This window comes from Nomascus leucogenys, chromosome 21 (genome assembly GCF_006542625.1).
Source record: "Nomascus leucogenys isolate Asia chromosome 21, Asia_NLE_v1, whole genome shotgun sequence".
NCBI lineage: Eukaryota > Metazoa > Chordata > Mammalia > Primates > Hylobatidae > Nomascus > Nomascus leucogenys.
Window position 1 is genome coordinate 52,470,665 of NC_044401.1, and position 19,022 is coordinate 52,489,686.

Below are 19,022 nucleotides of genomic sequence, written 5' to 3' on the forward strand. Positions count from 1 at the left end.
TTACCGAGTCATTGGCTCACCCTAAGCTCCGCCCACAATGCCAGCCCAGGCCCCGCCCCTCCCCGCCCCCTTACCGAGGCGGTGGCCGGCCTGGCGGCCGACGCTGCCCAAACATTGGATCAGGGTGCGGATGGCAGCCGGGCTGGTGGGCATCCGCGGGCCGGGCAGCCGGTCCAGTAGGTGGTCAGCGAGCTCGACGAAGAGGTCGGTGCTGCAGGCGGCCGCCAGGTGGCCAAGCGCTCCGACCGCCCGCTTGCGCACCGCCAGGCGCGGGCTGCTCAGCTGTGGCAGCAGACAGTGCAGGAGACTGGCGTGGAAGGCGCCCAGCGGGGCACCCAGCCTGGGGAGCACGAGGGGGCATCAGGCCGGTCGCACTCCGCGGGCAGCCTGGGCCAGGCTCCGCCCCTCTCCCCATTCTCTCCCGGCCTCCTTCCCAGGATTATGGCAACTCAATGGCCCTTGCAAAAGAGGTGCCCTGCAACTGTGAGGAGGAATTATTTTAATTACTTTTGTTACATGAGAGAAAGCGGAGACAGAAAGGGACTTCCCAGCAGTGCAAAGCCTGGCTCCCAGCCTAGGGAGAAGACCTGATAGGGGAAAGCATGGGGGATCTAGTAAGGCTGTCCCTATTTCTTGGAAGTCTAGGCCTTGCCTCAATACCATCCCCTTCTGTCCATCCTCCTCGCTGAGACCAAAGCAGTATAAAATCTACTTCTCACCTGGTCACTCCTCTGCTTAACTCCTTCTATGGCTCCCTAGTGCCTTTGGAGACGCTGAACTCTGGGCTCAAGACAAGAGGCAACACCAGAGAATGGTTTCTGCGCACACAGCACAGCCCCTGCCTGCCTCAGCAGCTTCTATCCACACCTTCAAACGAGGCCCGTGCATTTTCTGTCCTGTAAACATCCTGAGACCTTTTCTTTCTCACTTTACAGAAACACACTGACCTTACCCTCCCTTATTTCTATGTCCTACCCAACCCCCTCTCCTAGGTTTCATTTGTTCGTCTGTTCACCTGCTAAGTGACAGGGACTGTGCTGGAAGCCAGGGTGAACAAGACAGACTGATCCCGGGACCTGCCCTCATGGAGTGTGTGGTTGAGTGAGTGCCTCCCAGGAGACTCAAGTTCAACATGCCCCAGCTTGAATCCATCACCTTCCTCCCCACGCACCTGCTCCTGGTTCCCGGAGTGCACCCCATCACAGCACCTCCATCTGCCCCCGCCAATTACTAAAAGCAGAACCCTAGGGGTCAGACTCCAGTCCCTGCCTCCCCTGCCCACTCCAAGTCCTGTGGAGTCTACCTCCTGAATACAACCCGAATTGCTTTCCCTATAGCAGCCTCTTAACCAGTCCCCTGCCCGTTCAATCCCCTCCCACCTACTCTCCACTGCAGAAAGATCAGAGTAGAACACACAAATACTCACCCCCGCCCCATGGCTCCTGACCAGCCCTCCACCTTATCTCTCCATACCCACCTCTCCACATTACAGGCTGCCCCACGACCCCTGGCAGACTCTGGGACCCCAAGTCTTCCCCTGTCTCTGCCTTCTGGACTGGGGGCAGTCTCCCCTCCAGCATCTTCTTTATACCTGCCCAAACTCAGCTAAGTCCTGCCCCTCCTTGAAGGCTCAGCTCTAGCAGCACCCTCTTTTAGAAGGCTCCTCACTCCCAGCTGGGCTGGGGGCTCCTCTGAGCTCCTATCAGCCCTGCTCTTATCCTTACTGTTGTGCTTACTCCATTCACAGTTTTATACATGTCTGTGAACTCCTCCCTAGAACAACCAGGACTGATCTAGCCCCATGTTCCCAACACGAGGCCAGCACCTGACATTTTTCTGGCCAGAGCAGGTGTTCAAGTCATGGGAGGTTTTACTGACCGTGACCACATCACCTCTCAGAGCCTGTAAAATTGTGACAATTGAGTTATCCTTTACGAGGCTGCTGGGATGATTAAGGAGCCCTGAGCACAGGGCCTGGTGTGCAGTAGATGCTAGCTCTGTGATTTGAGTCCCTCCCTGTCCCCTTTTACCCGCTCTTCCTCAATACCCAGGGTGGCCTCCCACACCTGCTCAGCATGTCAGAGAGGATGTCCAGGGCTTCCAGCTGCACAGCCACATCCTCCTGCTGGGCAATGGCACTGGTGAGCTGGCCTGTGATCTTCCGGCACACGTTGGTGGCCAGCCCAGAGCCTGCACAGGGCACAAGGTGGGCACAGTGAGGCCCTGGCCTGGGGGAAAAGCAGCCTCCACCACTAGTCTACCTCTACTCTGGCTGTGTTCCTAAGCCCACATCCTCGGGAATCTTACCAGGGCTCCAGAGGTCCCAGGTTTGACCCAGAGTCTAGCCAAAGTAAAGGAGACAGCTAGGGGAGCTGCAGAGCCGATGGCCGAGCTTCTGGGTGACTTACACACACCGAAGCCCTTCTTCCTTTCCCCAGTCCACTAGGGAAGCAGGGAAAGTTAAACACTTCCTTTCCTGCCTCCCTTGCTGCTGGGAGTGGCTGGGTGATCCAGCTCTTGCCAGTGAGATGTAAGTGGAAGTCTTCTGGGGGCTTCTGGGAAAACGTGTGCTTTCCCTATAAAGGGAGGGGACATGGGGCAAGACCTGAACCCTATCAGTATTGAGCCACTAAATGAACTGCTACAAAAATGGAGTGGCTGATTCCTCCAGGATTGCCATGTGAGGAAAAACCACCCCTGATTTCTTTAAACTGCCGTTAGTTAGATTTCATCACTTGAGCTAAAAGCATTCCTAACTGACACAGAACCATGAACTTAAAATGAGCTGGGCCTGAATTCTCTGCCCTGCTTACTAGCTGAGTGACCTCAGGTATGTCTCCTCAACTCTCTGAGCCTCGGTGTTTTTTTTGTATTTTTTTTGTTTGTTTTTTACCATAAACTAGAACAAATACTAACAGTATCTAGTCCTGGGGACCTGGGTACCTGTGGCTGCAGGGGGGAGCTCCGAGAGGACGGTCTTGAGGCCAATGCCGGCGATGTCTCGCAGCTGCTCCTTGTCTGACCGCATGTTGGTGCACAGGGTGTCCACGATGGTCTCCACCTGGTACTCCTTCACTTTGCCCACCAGAGGACCCAGGCTGAGCAGGGGGTGGGAAGGTGAGTCCAAGGGCACAAGGTTCAGCCTGAGTCAGGCTGCCCCTTTATGTCCCCTCATGCTCCTGGGGCCACACGTACTGAGGAAAAGGCCTCAGATCATCAGGGGAGCCCCTGTTTGGCCAGAAAGAGGTACTCTCTGGCTATGCCAACATCGTTCCTGGGACCTCCCAAACCTACATTTCTTCTTGTGTTTTACGTCTCAGGAAATGGCCAAATAGTGCTCCTGAACAAGGGTTCTCAAACTTGAGGGTGCATCTGAATCCCCTGGAGGGCTTATTAAAACAGATTGCTGGGCCCCACCCCCAGAGTTTCAGAGTAAGGAGGGCTATCTAGGTGTGGCCTGACAGTGTGCATTTCTAGCAAGCTCCCACTTGAGGCTGATACTGTAGGTGGTCCAGGGAGCACACTTGGAGAACCTCTGCCTTAGAGGCTTTCTTCTCAAAGTTTCGTGGTGGGTTAGCATTGGCAACGCCATTCGGGAGCTTGTTCAGGATGTGGAATCTCAGGCCCTACCCTACCCTAGATCTACTGAGCCAGGATCTGTAGCGCCACAAGGTCTCCAGGTGATTCCAATGCACAGGAAAGTGTAAAAACAGCGGCACTAGACGCCCTGATTCTCAGCCTTAGTCGCCATCACCTGGGCCTCTGAAAAATGCCTACCTGGGCACTGCCCTCAGAGAGTCTGAGTTAATTGGTTTCAGGTGTGGCCTGGAGGGGGTTGGGGAGGGCTTTTAAAATTCCCCAGGTGATTCTAACATGCAGTCGAGGCTGACAACCTCTGCCCTACCTGAGTGGTTCTCAGACATTGGTGTGCATCAGAATGCAGATTCCAGGGTGCTATAGTCTCATCCTCTGCCCCAGCTCCCTTCCTGCTCCATCCCCTGAATCTGAATCCCTGGGCAGGGAATACAGGGTTTCAACAAGGGCTTCAGGTGACTGCAATGCACAATGGTTTTCTTTTTTCTTGATTTTTTTTTAGATGAGGTCTCGCTCTGTTGCCCAGGCTGGAATACAGTGGCATAAATACAGTGGCATAATCATAGCCCACTGCAGCCTCAAACTCTTAGGCTCAAGTGATCCTCCTACACAGATGAGATTACATATTGAAGTCACCATGCTTGGCTAATTTCTTTTTTTTTTTTTTTGAGACGGAGTCTCGCTCTGTCGCCCAGGCTGGAGTGCAGTGGCGCAATCTCGGCTCACTGCAAGCTCCGCCTCCCGGGTTCACGCCATTCTCCTGCCTCAGCCTCTCCGAGTAGCTGGGACTACAGGCGCCCGCCACCACGCCTGGCTAATTTTTTGTATTTTTTAGTAGAGACGGGGTTTCACCGTGGTCTCGATCTCCTGACCTCGTGATCCACCCGCCTCGGCCTCCCAAAGTGCTGGGATTACAAGCGTGAGCTGCCACGCCCGGCCGCCTAATTTCTTTTTTTTAGTGTCTCGCTATGTTGCCCAGGCTGGTCTTGAACTGCTGGCCTCAAGTGATCCTCTTGCCTCAGCCTCCAGAATAGCTAGGACTACAGGCATGTGCACCATGGTTTTCAAACCTTGGCTCTCTCAACTTCCTTCTCCACAGCTCCTCTATCTATGTAGTCATAGAGTCCTCCATCCTACCTCCTATATCATTGGTTCCCACTAGGAATAATACCGCCTTGGCAATTTATGGGGGTCCTTGGTCATCAAAACTATTGAGTTAGTACTTCTAGCCTTTAAGGGGGTGGGGAGCAGGAACGGCAGAAAGACAATAATGCAAAACAAAGCATTGTCCATGCCCCGCAAGAGATTCTAACATCCCAATGGGCATTTGTATAGGTAAAAGGCCTTTCTATAATTATCTGAGTCTAAAATTTCATTTTATATATAGACACAAAATACTTTTTACATTGTTTTAATATACCACATTCTAGATTTTCTAAGAATGCAATTTTCAGGTAAATTGAAGGAAAATTCTACTTTGTTTTCTGGGAAACTTTATTGGGAGACGGTCACTCTACAAAATCCTGGCTGGGCGTGGTGGCTCATGCCTGTAATCCCAGCACTTTGGGAGGCCAAGGCAGGCAGATCACTTGAGGTCAGGAGTTCAAGACCAGCCTGGCCAACATGGTGAAACCCCGCCTCTACTAAAAATACAAAAATTAGCCAGGTGTGGTGGTGCATGCCTGTAATGTCAGCTACTCAGGAGGCTGAGACACGGGAATCACTTGAACCTGGGAGGGGGAGGTCACAGTGAGCTGAGATTGCACCACTGTACTCCAGCCTGAGTGACAAAGTGAGACTCTGTCTCAAAAAAAGAAAAAAGAAAAAAAAGAAAATCTTGTCACTAAGAGCAATGCCTCCAATTCTGAAACCTGAGTCCCCAAAACCCCCTGTCTGTATCTGGACTCACGATGAGTTCACATGTAGATGCAGGCTTCTCGTGACTTCATCACTTCTACCATCACAGTGCCCAAGCACGCATACATGGAAACACACACTACTTTACTATAAACTACATTCCTTCTAGTTTGCCTTTATGATTATGGTTAGGGCATTATGTGTAAAGGTAGGTTTTATAATGTATGAATTTCATTTCCTAATAGGAAAACGGTATTACAAACTATTTGTTATAAAAAGGTATTGGTTCTGCTGGTGGGAAATCCATCCTAAGTCTACTCCACGACCGAAAGACATTCCCAGCTCATAAGCTTGTCCATGTCACCTTCCTACATAAAACCCTTTACTGAATTCCCTCGGCTCTTGGGATCACATTGCAATTCATTAACATGCCCCAGAAGAATGCCTGGACCCAGCTCACAGACAGTGGTTTGAGAGACAGTGCCCAATTCTCTCACCCTGTTGTCCCTTGATCCCTGGCATTCTATTTAAAATTACCCAGGTGATGCTAACCTGCAGTCAAGGTTGACAACCTCTGCCTTACACTAGTGGTTCTCAGGTGTGGGTGTGAGAATGACCCTATCACACAAGCATCCCCACGTGCTCTGCACATACCCTTGTCTTGTCTTTTTCTACTCGAGATAACTGGCCAAGTCTCAGGATCACAGCCTCACAGTGATCTAAGGCTGGGGCTTTTAGGACCTCTCCCAGTCCCATGTGCCCTAAGCCTTTTTTGTTTGTTTGTTTTTTGTTTCTGAGATGGAGTTTTTGCTCTTGTTGCCCAGGCTGGAGTGCAATGGCTCAATCTTGGCTCACTGCAATCTCTGCCTCCTGGGTTCAAGCGATTCACCTGCCTCAGCCTCCCAAGTAGCTGAGATTACAGGCATGCACCACCATGCCTGGCAACTTTTTTTTTTAATTATTATTTAGTAGAGACAGGGTTTCACCATGTTGGTCAGGGTGGTCTCAAACTCCTGACCTCAGGTGATCCACCCACCTTGGCCTCTCAAAGTGCTGGGATTACAGGCATGAGCCACCGCACCCAGCCTTTAAGCCTTTACCACCTTGATGTGTGTCAGCTTGACCTTCCCAGCATTTACATCTGTCTGAGGGCTTCCTCTGGCTGGAGGTGGCAGGAAGTGGACAACCCTCCATCCTACCCCAGAAGCAGCCCTTAACCAATGACTACCAGGGAGCTGGTGGATTAATACCTCAGCTCCCTTACCCTTTGAGTGGGAAAAGTCCAAGGGGCATGTCCTATACTGTGTCCCAGAGGTCCCCATGGGATTAAGCTCATCAGGCTCACTGTGGTCACTTGCTTCGTACCATGCCCTTGATTGGTCCTCTTCCCTTTCCTGCCTCACTTCCCTACTCCTCCACCATGTTTCCTGGGATCACCTCCCAAATAAACTTAGATTTGAATCCTTGTCTCAGCATCTTCTTCTGGGAAAACTCAGACTAACGTACCATTCAACAAGAGCTGCTCAGCAGGTCTTCTCTGCGAAGCTGTACCCCAAACGGACAGGGGTCCCCAGGATGCTCCCACACCAGGTAGGGCCCCTTCTCCTGCTCCACCGAGGCTGACACTCACCACTTGACAGCCAGGTTCTGCACCTCACCATTCTTGTCCTCCAGGAGCCGGAGCAGCATCTTCACCACCTTGCGCTCGCTATCCTCGTCCAGCTGAATGGAGTCCTTCTGCAACTCCGACATCAGGTCACTGGTGGCCATGAACCTGCAGAGGGAGGGCGGAGGAAGATTGCTGAGCAGCTCCTGGGCCCTAGTGGATTTGGGCAGTACCTCAGGGTTCCCCTAGAAGTAGACCTTAATACAAAGATTCGAGGTCAAATGCAGTCCTGTGTCACATAATGATGTTTTGGTAAGTGACAGGCAACATATACAATGGCTGTCCCATAAGATTATAATGAAGCTGGCCGGGCGCAGTGGCTCACACCTGTAATCCCAGCACTTTGGGAGGCCGGGCGCAGTGGCTCACACCTGTAATCCCAGCACTTTGGGAGGCCGAGGTGGGCAGATCACGAGGTCAGGAGATCGGGACCATCCTGGCTAACACGGTGAAACTGTCTCTACTAAACAAAATACAAAAAATTAGCCAGGCGTGGTGGCGGGCACCTGTAGTCCCAGCTGCTCGGGAGGCTGAGGCAGAAGAATGGCGTGAACCCGGGAGGCGGAGCTTGCAGTGAGCCAAGATCATGCCACTGCACTCCAGCCTGGGCGACAGAGCAAGACTCCGTCTCAAAAAAAAAAAAAAGATTATAATGGAGCTGCCCTATACAGGCATGCCATTTTAATCTTTTCTACCTTATTTTTACTGTACCTTTTCTATGTTTAGACACACAAATACCACTCTGTTACAACTGCCTACAGTACTCAATACAGGTTTGTAGCCCAGGAGCAACAGGCCACAACATATAGCCTGGGAGTGTAGTAGGCTCTACCATCTAGATTGTGTAAGCACACTCTATGAGGTTCACACAAGGACAAAATCGCCTAAGGATGCACTTCTCAGAATGTCTCCCCGTCGTTAAGTGCCACATGACGGTGGATTATTTGGGCAGTGGGCATGGTTGGGCTACAAGGAGACCCACATATATGTGACACCAACTGCCACATGGTGGCAGACTAGGAACGGCTCAGTGTGCTGGCTAAATGCGTAATGTTTCAGGGTCGGTGGCTCCCACCTCAGCCATTTATGCAGTGTGAACTTGGGCAAGTCATTTCACCTCTCCAAGCATTAGTTTACCTGTCTGAAAACGGGGATGAGACTAGTATCTGCCTCATGGGGTTTTAAGTGCACATGGTGAGCGCTCAGTAAATGGCACTGCCATTATTATAATGGCACAGGACATCATCCACATCTCACAATAGCTGAGAAAGGGACGCCAGAAGAGTCTTGCTCTTGAGACAGAGTCTTGCTCTGTTGCCCAGGCTGGAGTGCAGTGGCACAATCTCGGCTCACTGCAAGCTCCGTTTCCCGGGTTCACGCCATTCTCCTGCCTCAGCCTCCCGAGTAGCTGGGACTACAGGCGCCCGCCACCACACCCGGCTAATTTTTTGTATTTTTAGTAGAGATGGGGTTTCACCGTGTTAGCCAGAATGGTCTTGATCTCCTGACCTCATGATCCGCCCACCTCGGCCTCCCAAAATGCTAGGATTACAGGTGTGAGCCACCGCGCCCAGCCGAGGGATACCAGAAGGTTGAACAGACACCTTGTGTCCAAGTCAGAGCTAGAGGCCTGTCTACCAAACAGATGGAGGAGGGCGAGCCCTGTCCACTCCCATCTCAGAGAACTGGCTCAGTCCCTGCCCTTACAGCAGTGGATCTCCAGCTATAGCCAGCATCAGAATCACCAGCAGGGCTTGTTAAATAATACTAGGCCCCATTCCCAGAGTTTCTGAATCAGCAGGTCTGAGGTGGGGCCCAGGAACCCGCATTTCTAACACATTCCTGGATGACACTGAGAGTCAGGGACCACACTTTGAAAACCACTGCCCTACACCATGCTGATGGGCATGGTCATATTTTGGAGACCAGCGCCAATAGTTGACTGGCTCACTGACCTAGGGTGGGCACCAGAGGCAAGGGCTACCCACCCAGAGGTGGAGGATTCGTGGGGCCTGACACCAAAAGCCTGATGCTGTCCCAGGCATTTGAAACTGCAGTGGGAGGCCGGGCGCGGTGGCTCACGCTTGTAATCCCAGCACTTTGGGAGGCCGAGGTGGGTGGATCACGAGGTCAGGAGATAAAGACCACGGTGAAACCCCGTCTCTACTAAAAATACAAAAAAATTAGCCGGGCGTGGTGGCAGGCGCCTGTAGTCCCAGCTACTCGGAGAGGCTGAGGCAGGAGAATGGCGTGAACCCCGGAGGCGGAGCTTGCAGTGAGCCGAGATTGCGCCACTGCACTCCAGCCTGGGCAACAGAGCGAGACTCCGTCTCAAAAAAAAAAAAAGAAAAGAAACTGCAGTGGGAGTCTAAGCTGGAAGCCATGGAAAGTTGAGGCTGGGGGCATTATTGGGCACCATTCCTGCCAAAATTAAGAGGGTAGGAGCAGAGGTCTGAAACTAGTAGCCCTCAGCTGTGTCCAGCTTGCAAACATGTTTTCAAAAATTTAAATTACTTGTCAACATTTGAACATTGGGAGAGTTGACATAAAAATACTGACTTTGGCCTGGCATGGCAGCTCACGCCTGTAATTCCAGCACTTCAGGAGCCTGAGGCGGGTGGATCACCTGAGGTCAAAAGTTCTAGATCAGCCTGGCCAATATGGTGAAACCCTGTCTCTATTAAAAATACAAAAATTAGCCGAGCACGATGGCAGACACCTGTAATCCTAGCTACTGGGAAGGCTGAGGCAGGTGAATCACTTGAACTCGGGAGGCAAAGCTTGCAGTGAGCTGAGATCGCGCCACTGCACTCCAGCCTGGGTGACAGTGCAAGTCTCCATCTCAAAAAAAAAAAAAAAAAAAATACTGATTTCCAGGCTGGGCGCAGCAGCTCACGCCTGTAATCCCAGCACTTTGGGAGGCCAAGGTCGCCGGATCTCTTAAGGTCAGGAACTAGAGACCAGCCTGGCCAACATGGGGAAACCCCATCTCTACTAAAAATACGAAAATTAGCCAGGTGTGGTGTACGCCTGTAGTCCCAGCTACTTGGGAGGCTGAGGCAGGAGAATCACTTGAACCCAGGAGGCAGAGGTTGCAGTAAGCCAAGATTGTGCCACAGCACTCCAGCCTGGGTGACAGAGTGAGACTCAAAACAAAAACAAAAACAAAAACAAAAACACTGACTTCCAGATTATCTTTTTTTTTTTTTGAGACGGAGTCTCGCTCTGTCGCCCAGGCTGGAGTGCAGTGGCGCAATCTCGGCTCACTGCAAGCTCCACCTCCCGGGTTCACGCCATTCTCCTGCCTCAGCCTCTCCGAGTAGCTGGGACTACAGGCGCCCGCCACCACGCCCGGCTAATTTTTTGTATTTTTAGTAGAGACGGGGTTTCACCGTGGTCTCGATCTCCTGACCTCGTGATCCGCCCGCCTCGGCCTCCCAAAGTGCTGGGATTACAAGCGTGAGCCACCGCGCCCGGCCCAGATTATCTTGAAAACAGAATATTTGAATACAACAGGGCCTACAATCCCTGGTGACAATACCTGACTAGAATCAGGTTGTGGCTGCCCTCTCCCCAATTCACCTGGTCCCCACTAAGCCCACTTCACCCACTGACTGGCTCCTGCAGGCATGTGAGAGCGGAGTCTCAGGAGAAAACAGGACAGAGCAGCGAGGAGATACTGTAAGGCTGCCTCGGAGAAAGCCTCCAGTTTTTACTGACCCTGCTGGGCCACTCCACCACCCCACACTGGCCCTGCTTTCCAGCATGGTTGAGCAAATCAACCAAGAGCCCTGACCCCCACCTCCTGTGGCAGAATCGATCACAGTTGGGATTCTGGCTCTCATCTGTGCAGACTCAGACCTGCTCCTAGATGTCACTGCAGCCCATAGTGCCCTGTTACCAGGGATGGACTGGTCCATGTCCTGTTTATTTTTAACACATAGATTAGCCACAAGTTGCTGGGAGAGAGAAGGAGGCTGGGCTGGCAGCATGGGAAGGATGGCAGGACTGACTGTGCCCACCTCTGGGCAAAGGTAAAGTGAAGGAGGAGGTTTGGATTTGAGCCAGGCCAAGGCCTGAGGTGGGCACATGCACCCCTACGTCTGCTCAGCTGAGGGGACATTCTGAGATGGCATGCAGGGTCTCCAAGTTGTGTTTCTGCTGCAGTCCATGGGGGCCCAGCTCAGCCTGGCAACCCAAGCGATGTGCCTCTTTGCCCAAGATAGGCCTCCTATCCCCGTGCTTCTTCTCCATCTGTTGAGCTCCTATTCACCCATCAAGAGCCCAGCTCAAATGTCCCAGCTCAAGGATGACTGACCTCCCTGCCCTACCCCCGCATCCACAGCCCCTAAAGCACAATGGTTCCCTGGACAGGATCCTTTCAGAGCACTCTGCACCCCTCCTTTATAGCACTTCTCACACTACAAGTCTGGCCACCAGAGCATCTTCTCCATTGGACTGTACACTCACTGAAGGCAGAGGCTCATCAGGTTTATCTCTGGGACTCCAGGCTCAACAAAGAACAGGTCTGCAGAGGGCTTTGTCGGGGAGGGTGAGAGCAGGAGGAGAGGTAGTGAGAGAGCTAGCCCTTAACAGAACTTACAGCCAAATAGTCCGAACTCAGAAACCAACTCTTCTGAAGATGCCTCAGCATTTCAGACACCTTGGTTCCTGCAGACACTAGGTCCCGGAGAAAGCAAGCCATGTTTTATACGTGTATGTGTGCAGGGATGGGAGAGGGAAGGAAAAGTATATAATTTGAGCACCAAAGTTTGGCTTTAAGTGAGTATACCGGTCTTGCCGTGTATCAACTAGGTGACATTGGGTAACTACCTCCTTTTCTCTGGGCTTCAGATTTTCTGTATATAAAATTGGAACTTTTCTTTGCCCTACCTCATAGTATGCTTGGGAGGTTTCAACAGGACAATCTAGCTCTTCGCATGAGGTAGTAAGAAAACTAGGCTCAGGCAGGCTGCACAAACTACCTAAGGTAACAGCAAACTGGGCGGAAAACCAGCCCACCACACAGGTCTCCTGGCTTTTCAACCAATACTACTGTGTTTTCAAGAAATGACTTGGTAATTCCTGCAAGACCCACAAGTGTACTCGTTTTAACTGCTGGAGCCTCCGTGGTAATGGGGCACCTCCTGCCCATAAAGCCAGGGCCCAGGAAGAACAGGAAACAAAGATCTCCTCCACCCAACCTGGGACCCCCATTTGCAGTCAACTGCCCCGCTCCAGGAACTAGAGGACACAGTCTCAGTTTCATTACAGAGAAACCCTAGAGGCAACTCGGCTGAAACCCTTGGCCACACAGGCGCCTGGACAGCTGGTCTGCAGGACCCAGCACCCTGGTATTTGGACTTTAAAAATAGACACCATTCTCACATGCTTGGGGTGGTTTTAAGTGTTCTTCAGGCCACTGGCAGAGACAGGCTGAAAGGGCTTCTCGGGCTCTAGCTGGCAGGGCCAACTTCCTCTCCCAGGGACTGGACCAGAGGCCTGAGAGACACTAGCGCAAATCCCCTAGGCCACTAGCCAGCTCTGTGACCTTGGGCAAGTCACTGCACTCCTCCAAGCCTCCGGAAAACAGGAAGAACAATCACTACCACCCATGGGTGGACTGAGATTACACGTTGAGTGCACAGTAGGGAGCCTGGGACCCAGCGAACATTCACTAAGCACCTACTGTGTACCCAGCACAGGTGTTGGGGCACTAAGAGGAAGTGCATAGTCCCGGTGGCCCAGGAGCTCAGGGTCTCCCAGGGCTGAAAAGTGATCTAGCAGAAACATGAGGGGAGGCATGATGGGAGCTGAAAGGAGGTACCTAATCCTGCCTGGGGTCAAGAGTTATAGGAGCTGTCAGATGAAGGGAGGAGGTCAAGGGAGAGCAAAGAATCCCCCTAGTGAAGGTCTAGAGAGGGGACAGGGCGTGGCAGATTTTGGATGTGCACAGAATCGTAACAGTGTTCATTTATTAAGCACCAACCTAGTGCCTGCCATGAACCTGAGCATTTCACATGTACTATCTTATCTCATCCTTACCCCAATCCTCAGAGACGGATTCTGTTATCCCCATTTTATAGAAACAGAAGCACAGGGAGACTCATGGAGGTTAAGTTACTTGTCCATGGTCACACAGCCAGTGAGCAATGGCAGCTGGGATCTGAAGTCAAGACCTTGGATCCCAGGCTCTATTAATGTGGGGGGCTCTTGAGGGGTACTGAGGAATGGGCTGCAGGAGAAGAGTAGGAGTCAGACTACCAGAGCAGGTCTCAGTCTCCTCACCTGTCAGGGGGCTGGAATCAGAGGACCTCGCTAAGATCTTGGCCTCTGTATTAGACTGGCCTGGATTTGGACTAAGTCTCCCACTTCCTGGCTTTGTGACTGAACCTATGCCCTTCATGCCTCTGAGACTCAGTTTCCCTATCTGTAAAATGGGGACAAAGTGAAAAAATGTTCATTGAGTCTCCAAGGTCTTCTTTCAGATGGAGGGGCCAGAACTGGCCATGAGACCACGGGCCAATCCCTTTTCCTCCCTGGGCCTCAGTTTCCTCAGAGAATGCAGGTGGAAACTCATTGGACCAGATGTTTCCACCGTTCTTTTCAGCTCTATTCCTGTGGTTCTGTGATGCTGTGAGAGGGGGGAAGAAGGAAAAAGGGAGTGGGGAAGGGGAGTGGCACACAAAACCTAGAAGGTCCCACCCCAACCATCACCTAGCTGTGACTGGAAAGCCAGACTCAGCCCAACTCCCTCCTTTAGGCTGGGTCTGAACAATCCCAGGAGGAGAGGGAGAGGGGGAGGGAAAGGGGGGGGGAGGGGGAGGGGGAGGGGGAGGGGGAGGGAGAGGAAGAGGGGGAGCGAGAGGGGGAGGGAGGGGTCCGGGTGATGTTGAGAAGGAGGCATCACTGTGGGTGCCAGTGAGAAAGTCAGCTGGGGGTTGCGGTTCCGGGAAGGGTCCGGGTTCAATGCGGAGAGGCAGGTGCTGGGGTCCCCAAGGAGAGGCGTAGGGCTTCACTGTGGGCTAGCTGAAGGTGGCGGGGGCGGCAGGGAGGGGACGCTGGGGCATCAGTTGCGGGGGAAGAAGGGGGCCGGACACACACGAGGGAGGAGAGGCCGAGGCAGGGTGCAAAGGGGTGGAGCTGGGGCTCTGATCGGGGGTGAGAGGTAGGGCTGAAGCCTGCACGGTGGGAGACGAAGCAGGGACTGGAGTCACGGAGGCGCAGGACAGCCACTAGGAGAGAACCGCAGGAGCTTCAGTGGGGACCATGAGGCAGGAGTGGGTCTGTGGGGAGGGGGCGCAGCTTAATGCAGGGAGAAGAGAGAAGAGGCAGGGGGGCTGCATGGTCATGGGGGATGGGCTGGCGCTTCGGGAGGGGAAGAAGGCCCCCGGCTTCAGAGCGGGAAGGAGAGGCGGGGGCCGGCGGCGGGGTGCACCTGAAGTCCTTGTCGCTGGACGTCATCTTCTCCAGGAGGCTGGAGATGTGGAAGGCGGCGGTGCTCATGGTGGCTGCGCGCCGCGGGGCCGGCCGGCGGGAGTGAATATGGCGGCGCGGGCGCCCCCTCCCTCGCCAGCTGCGCGGGCTGCGGTCACCAGACAGAAATAGCAGCTCCCGCCCCGCCCCGTGCTCACGCCTTGGCCATGGCGGCCGCGGGAGGCGGCCAGGCCTGGGCCTGGCTTGGTGGTCTTGGCCCTGGCCCCAGCCCCTGCCCTGCTGACAGCGCAGCGCCGGCTTGCACACTCCCCCAGAGACGGGGAGCTCACTACCCGGCCACCACCTCCTTGTTATTCCCGTAGGTGCCAGCTCTGTCTTGCGGGATGGACATGATATCAGAGAGTTTCCGGTTCGAATCCCAGTTCTGCCTCTTCTGTGTGTAGCCTTGGCCAAGTTACTTTACCTCTCTTGAGCCTCCGCTTTCTCATCTGTAGGCATTCAAGAAACAGGAGCTATCAACCAAAGCTGGTCAGGCCAACCAAAGGACCCCTCACCCAATCCCCTCGCCCACGGTGCTTGCCCGCCCCTGAGCCAGACAGGATCTGGGGAATGAACTGAGTCACACAAGGCCCCCTGCCTGCCATCCCCAACCCTCAGGACGGCAGGGTCAGTTTCTTCATTTTTTTTTTGAGATGGGGTCTCGCTCTTTCGCCCAGCCCGGAGTGCATTGGCGCAATCTCGGCTCGCTGCAAGCTCCGCCTCCCGGGTTCACGCCATTCTCCTGCCTCAGCCCCTCCGAGTAGCTGGGACTACAGGCGCCCGCCACTGCGCCTGGCTAATTTTTTTTGTATTTTTAGTAGAGACAGGGTTTCACCGTGTTAGCCAGGATGGTCTCCATCTCCTGACCTCGTGATCCGCCCGCCTAGGCCTCCCAAAGTGCTGGGATTACAGGCGTGAGCCACCGCGCCCGACCAGTTTCTTCATGTTTTTTACCAATGCAACTGAGGCCGAGAAGCAAAGGGATTTGCTGAGGGTCACACAGCCAATGAATCTGGGAAGGAGTCAGGATTGACTGCAGATCCCTTAATATCCCGGGCAACAATCCTTCCATAAACAGCCAGGAGGCTGCTGGATGGGAAAGGGAGTAGTGTGTGCTTCAGAGCCAGACGAGCCTGGCTTCAAATCTCTGCTAGGCTCCTTCCTGGCTGTGTGACCTTGGGATAATGAAACAACCTCTCTGGTCTATGTTTTTCTCACTCATAAGGATAAAAAATCTTTATTCACTTTGGGAGGCCGAGGCGGGCGGATTACGAGGTCAGGAGATCAAGACCATCCTGGCTAACACGGTGAAACCCTGTCTTTACTAAAAATACAAAAAATTAGCCGGGCGTGGTGGCAGGTGCCTGTAGTCCCAGCTACTCGGGAGGCTGAGGCAGGAGAATGGTGCAAACCCAGGAGGTGCAGCTTGCAGTGAGTCGAGACTGTGCCACTGCACTCCAGCCTGGGCGACAGAGCGAGACTCCGTCTCAAAAACAAAAAAAAAAAAAAAAAAAAAAAAAGAGTTCAAGAACAGCCTGGGCAACATGACAAAACCGCATCTCTTTTAAAAAATAATAATAGGTCGTCAGCAAAGCTGAGTCCTGTCCTCTCGCCCTCCTCCCCAGACAGCATGAGCTTCACCACTCGCTCCACCTTCTCCACTAACTACCGGTCCCTGGGCTCTGTCCAGGTGCCAGCTATGGCGCCTGGCTGGTCAGCAGCATGGCCAGCGTCTCTGCAGGCTCTGGGGGCTCTGGTTCCCGGATCTCCGTGTCCCGATCCACCAGCTTCCGGGGTGGCATGGGGTCCAGGGGCCTGGCCTCGGGGATGGCTGGGGGTCTGGCAGGAATGGGAGGCATCCAGAACAAGAAGGAGACCATGCAAAGCTTGAACAACCACCTGGCCTCCTACCTGGACAGAGTGAGGAGCCTGGAGACGGAGAACCAGAGGCTGGAGAGCAAAATCCGGGAGCACCTGGAGAAGAAGGGACCCCAGGTCAGAGACTGGAGCCATTACTTCAAGACCATCGAGGACCTGAGGGCTCAGATCTTCACAAATACTGTGGACAATGCCCACATCGTTCTGCAGATCAACAATGCCCATTTTGCTGCTGATGACTTTAGAGTCAAATAAGAGACAGAGCTGGCCATGCGCCAGTCTGTGGAGAACGACATCCATGGGCTCTGCAAGGTCACTGATGACACCAATATCACTCAGCTGCAGCTGGAGACAGAGATTGAGGCTCTCAAGGAGGAGCTGCTCTTCATGAAGAAGAACCATGAAGAGGAAGTAAAAGGCCTACAAGCCCAGATTGCCAGCTCTGGGTTGACTGTGGAGGTAGATGCCCCCAAATCTCAGGACCTCACGAAGATCATGGCGGATATCCAAGCCCAATATGACAAGCTGGCTCAGAAGAACCAAGAGGAGCTGGACAAGTACTGGTCTCAGCAGATTGAGAGCACCACAGTGGTCACCACGCAGTCCGCCGAGGGTGGAGCTGCTGAGATGATGCTCACAGAGCTGAGATGTACATTCCAGTCCTTGGAGATCAAGCTGGACTTCATGAGAAATCTGAAGCCCAGCTTGGAGAACAGCCTGAGGGAGGTGGAGGCCCGCTACACCCTGCAGATAGAGCAGCTCAGCAGGATCCTACTGCACCTGGAGTCAGAGCTGGCACTGACTCGGGCAGAGGGACAGCCAGGCCCAGGAGTACCAGACCCTGCTGAACATCAAGGTCAAGCTGGAGGCCGAGATTGCCACCTACTGCCGCCTGCTGGAAGATGGCGAGGACTTCAATCTTGGTGATGCCCTGGACAGCAGCAACTCCACGCAAACCATCCAAAAACCACCACCCGCCAGATAGTGGATGGCAAAGTGGTGTCTGAGACCAATGACACCAAAGTTCTGAGACATTAAGCCACCAGAAGCAGGGTACCTTTTGGGGAGCAGGCGGCCAATAAAAAGTTCAGAGGTATAATAATAATAAATTAAAAATCAATAAATAAACATGTGGTCCCCTGTATACTCATTCTGTACTTTGGGTTACAATCCAATAGCATTACTATTTATTTTGTTGCTCAAATTGCTCTTGGTTTGCCCATTGAGAGCTCCTTCAAGTTGGCTCCTATGTTCCTTTGACAAGCCCCCATTCTTTTTGGAGCATTTTCTTTCTTTTCTTTCTTTCTTTCTTTCTTTCTTTTTTTTTTTTTTTATAACAAAAGATGTTCTAGGCTTATCTTATATTTTCCCTGTTCCAACCCTATAATCACCATCCACTTTTCTAAGGAGCACTGGTTCCTTTTATTGGAAAGTGGCACTTAGAAGCCAAGATCTGGGTTCTGGCTATGCTCATTGCTACTGAGACGTCATTTCTTCTAGGCCCTCTCAGAGGACAAAGCTATGAAATATGTATGTGTATACTAACTCTCACACACATACATCTCTATCTATAAAAAAAACCCACAAGTTCATACTGATATCTCTGATTTCAACCCAACACCAAAGGTTCATTCTGTCCTTCTATCTTTCCTTATTTGTAACTATTTTCTTTTTTTTTTTTTTCTTTTGAGACGGAGTCTCACTCTGTTGCCCAAGCTGGAGTGCAGTGGCACGATCTTGGCTCACTGCAACCTCCGCCTCCCAAGTTCAAGCGATCCTCCTGCCTCAGCCCCCCAGTAGCTGGGATTACAGGCACACGCCACCACACCCAGCTAATTTTTGTATTTTTAGTAGAGGCAGGGTTTCGCTATATTGGCCAGGCTGGTCTTGAACTCCTGACCTCAGGTGATCCACCCACCTCGGCCTCCCAAAGTGCTGGGATTACAGGCGTGAGCCACCACACGCAGCCATTTGTAACTATTTTCTTTGACAGTGATAAATCTTGTTCTCATTATCTATATTTATTTATTTGTTCAGTCCTAGTATACATATACACTACTTGCAGAATTGCTAACCCATACCTCAGTGAGAAACAAATTTGCTAGAGTACAGTATTTATATGCAGTTCTTTTTATCTGTAGCCTTACAGAATCCAGTTCAAATTCTATATTCCACAGTTACTTAAGTTAGGTCTTTTTTTTTTCTGTCCCTTTGGTATGGTCTGTTATTCATTTGGAATACAGTTAGGTTTATTTGCTAGTGTTTGTATTCCAGCTTGGGTTTCCCCAACATTCTGGTTGGTTTTAATTGTTTCTTTATTTGAGGAGTATGTGAAATACTACTCTTGTTCCTGGAGTCAAAGCTAAGCAAAAAGGTATACTCAGTAAAGTGTCGCTTCCATACCTTCCTTCTTGTCACCCCAGTCCTACATACCCCCTGTAGGTAGCCAATCTCTTTAATTTCTGGTTTACCTTTGCTAGATTTCTTTTGCACAAATAAGCAGAAATGTGTATCTTCCTATAACCTCTTCTTTCTTACACGACCAGTGGCA

General features: G+C 52.3%; 1 protein-coding gene and 1 pseudogene across 3 annotated transcripts in view; one reads left to right on the plus strand and one right to left on the minus strand.

Annotated features, from left to right (window-relative positions):
* The window catches only part of CAND2 (cullin associated and neddylation dissociated 2 (putative)), a 36,887-nt gene extending 22,198 nt beyond the window's left edge, over window positions 1-14,689 (minus strand). Inside the window, exons 1-5 of one of the 3 annotated variants that reach the window (XM_030801997.1) lie at window positions 14,556-14,689; window positions 7,082-7,225; window positions 2,944-3,098; window positions 2,067-2,190; window positions 75-340 (exon numbers count right to left, since the gene is read on the minus strand). In XM_030801997.1, the coding sequence (XP_030657857.1) occupies window positions 75-340; window positions 2,067-2,190; window positions 2,944-3,098; window positions 7,082-7,225; window positions 14,556-14,623 (757 nt within the window). In that variant the 5' untranslated portion in view covers window positions 14,624-14,689. Of the gene's footprint in view, window positions 1-74; window positions 341-719; window positions 2,014-2,066; window positions 2,191-2,943; window positions 3,099-3,904; window positions 4,100-7,081; window positions 7,226-14,555 lie in introns of those variants that run through there. The other 2 variants (XM_030801998.1, XM_030801999.1) reach the window with 2 other exon arrangements.
* A 1,534-nt stretch (window positions 14,690-16,223) lies between these two features.
* LOC100584830 lies at window positions 16,224-17,509 on the plus strand (annotated as a pseudogene).
* Window positions 17,510-19,022: the final 1,513 nt, after the last annotated feature.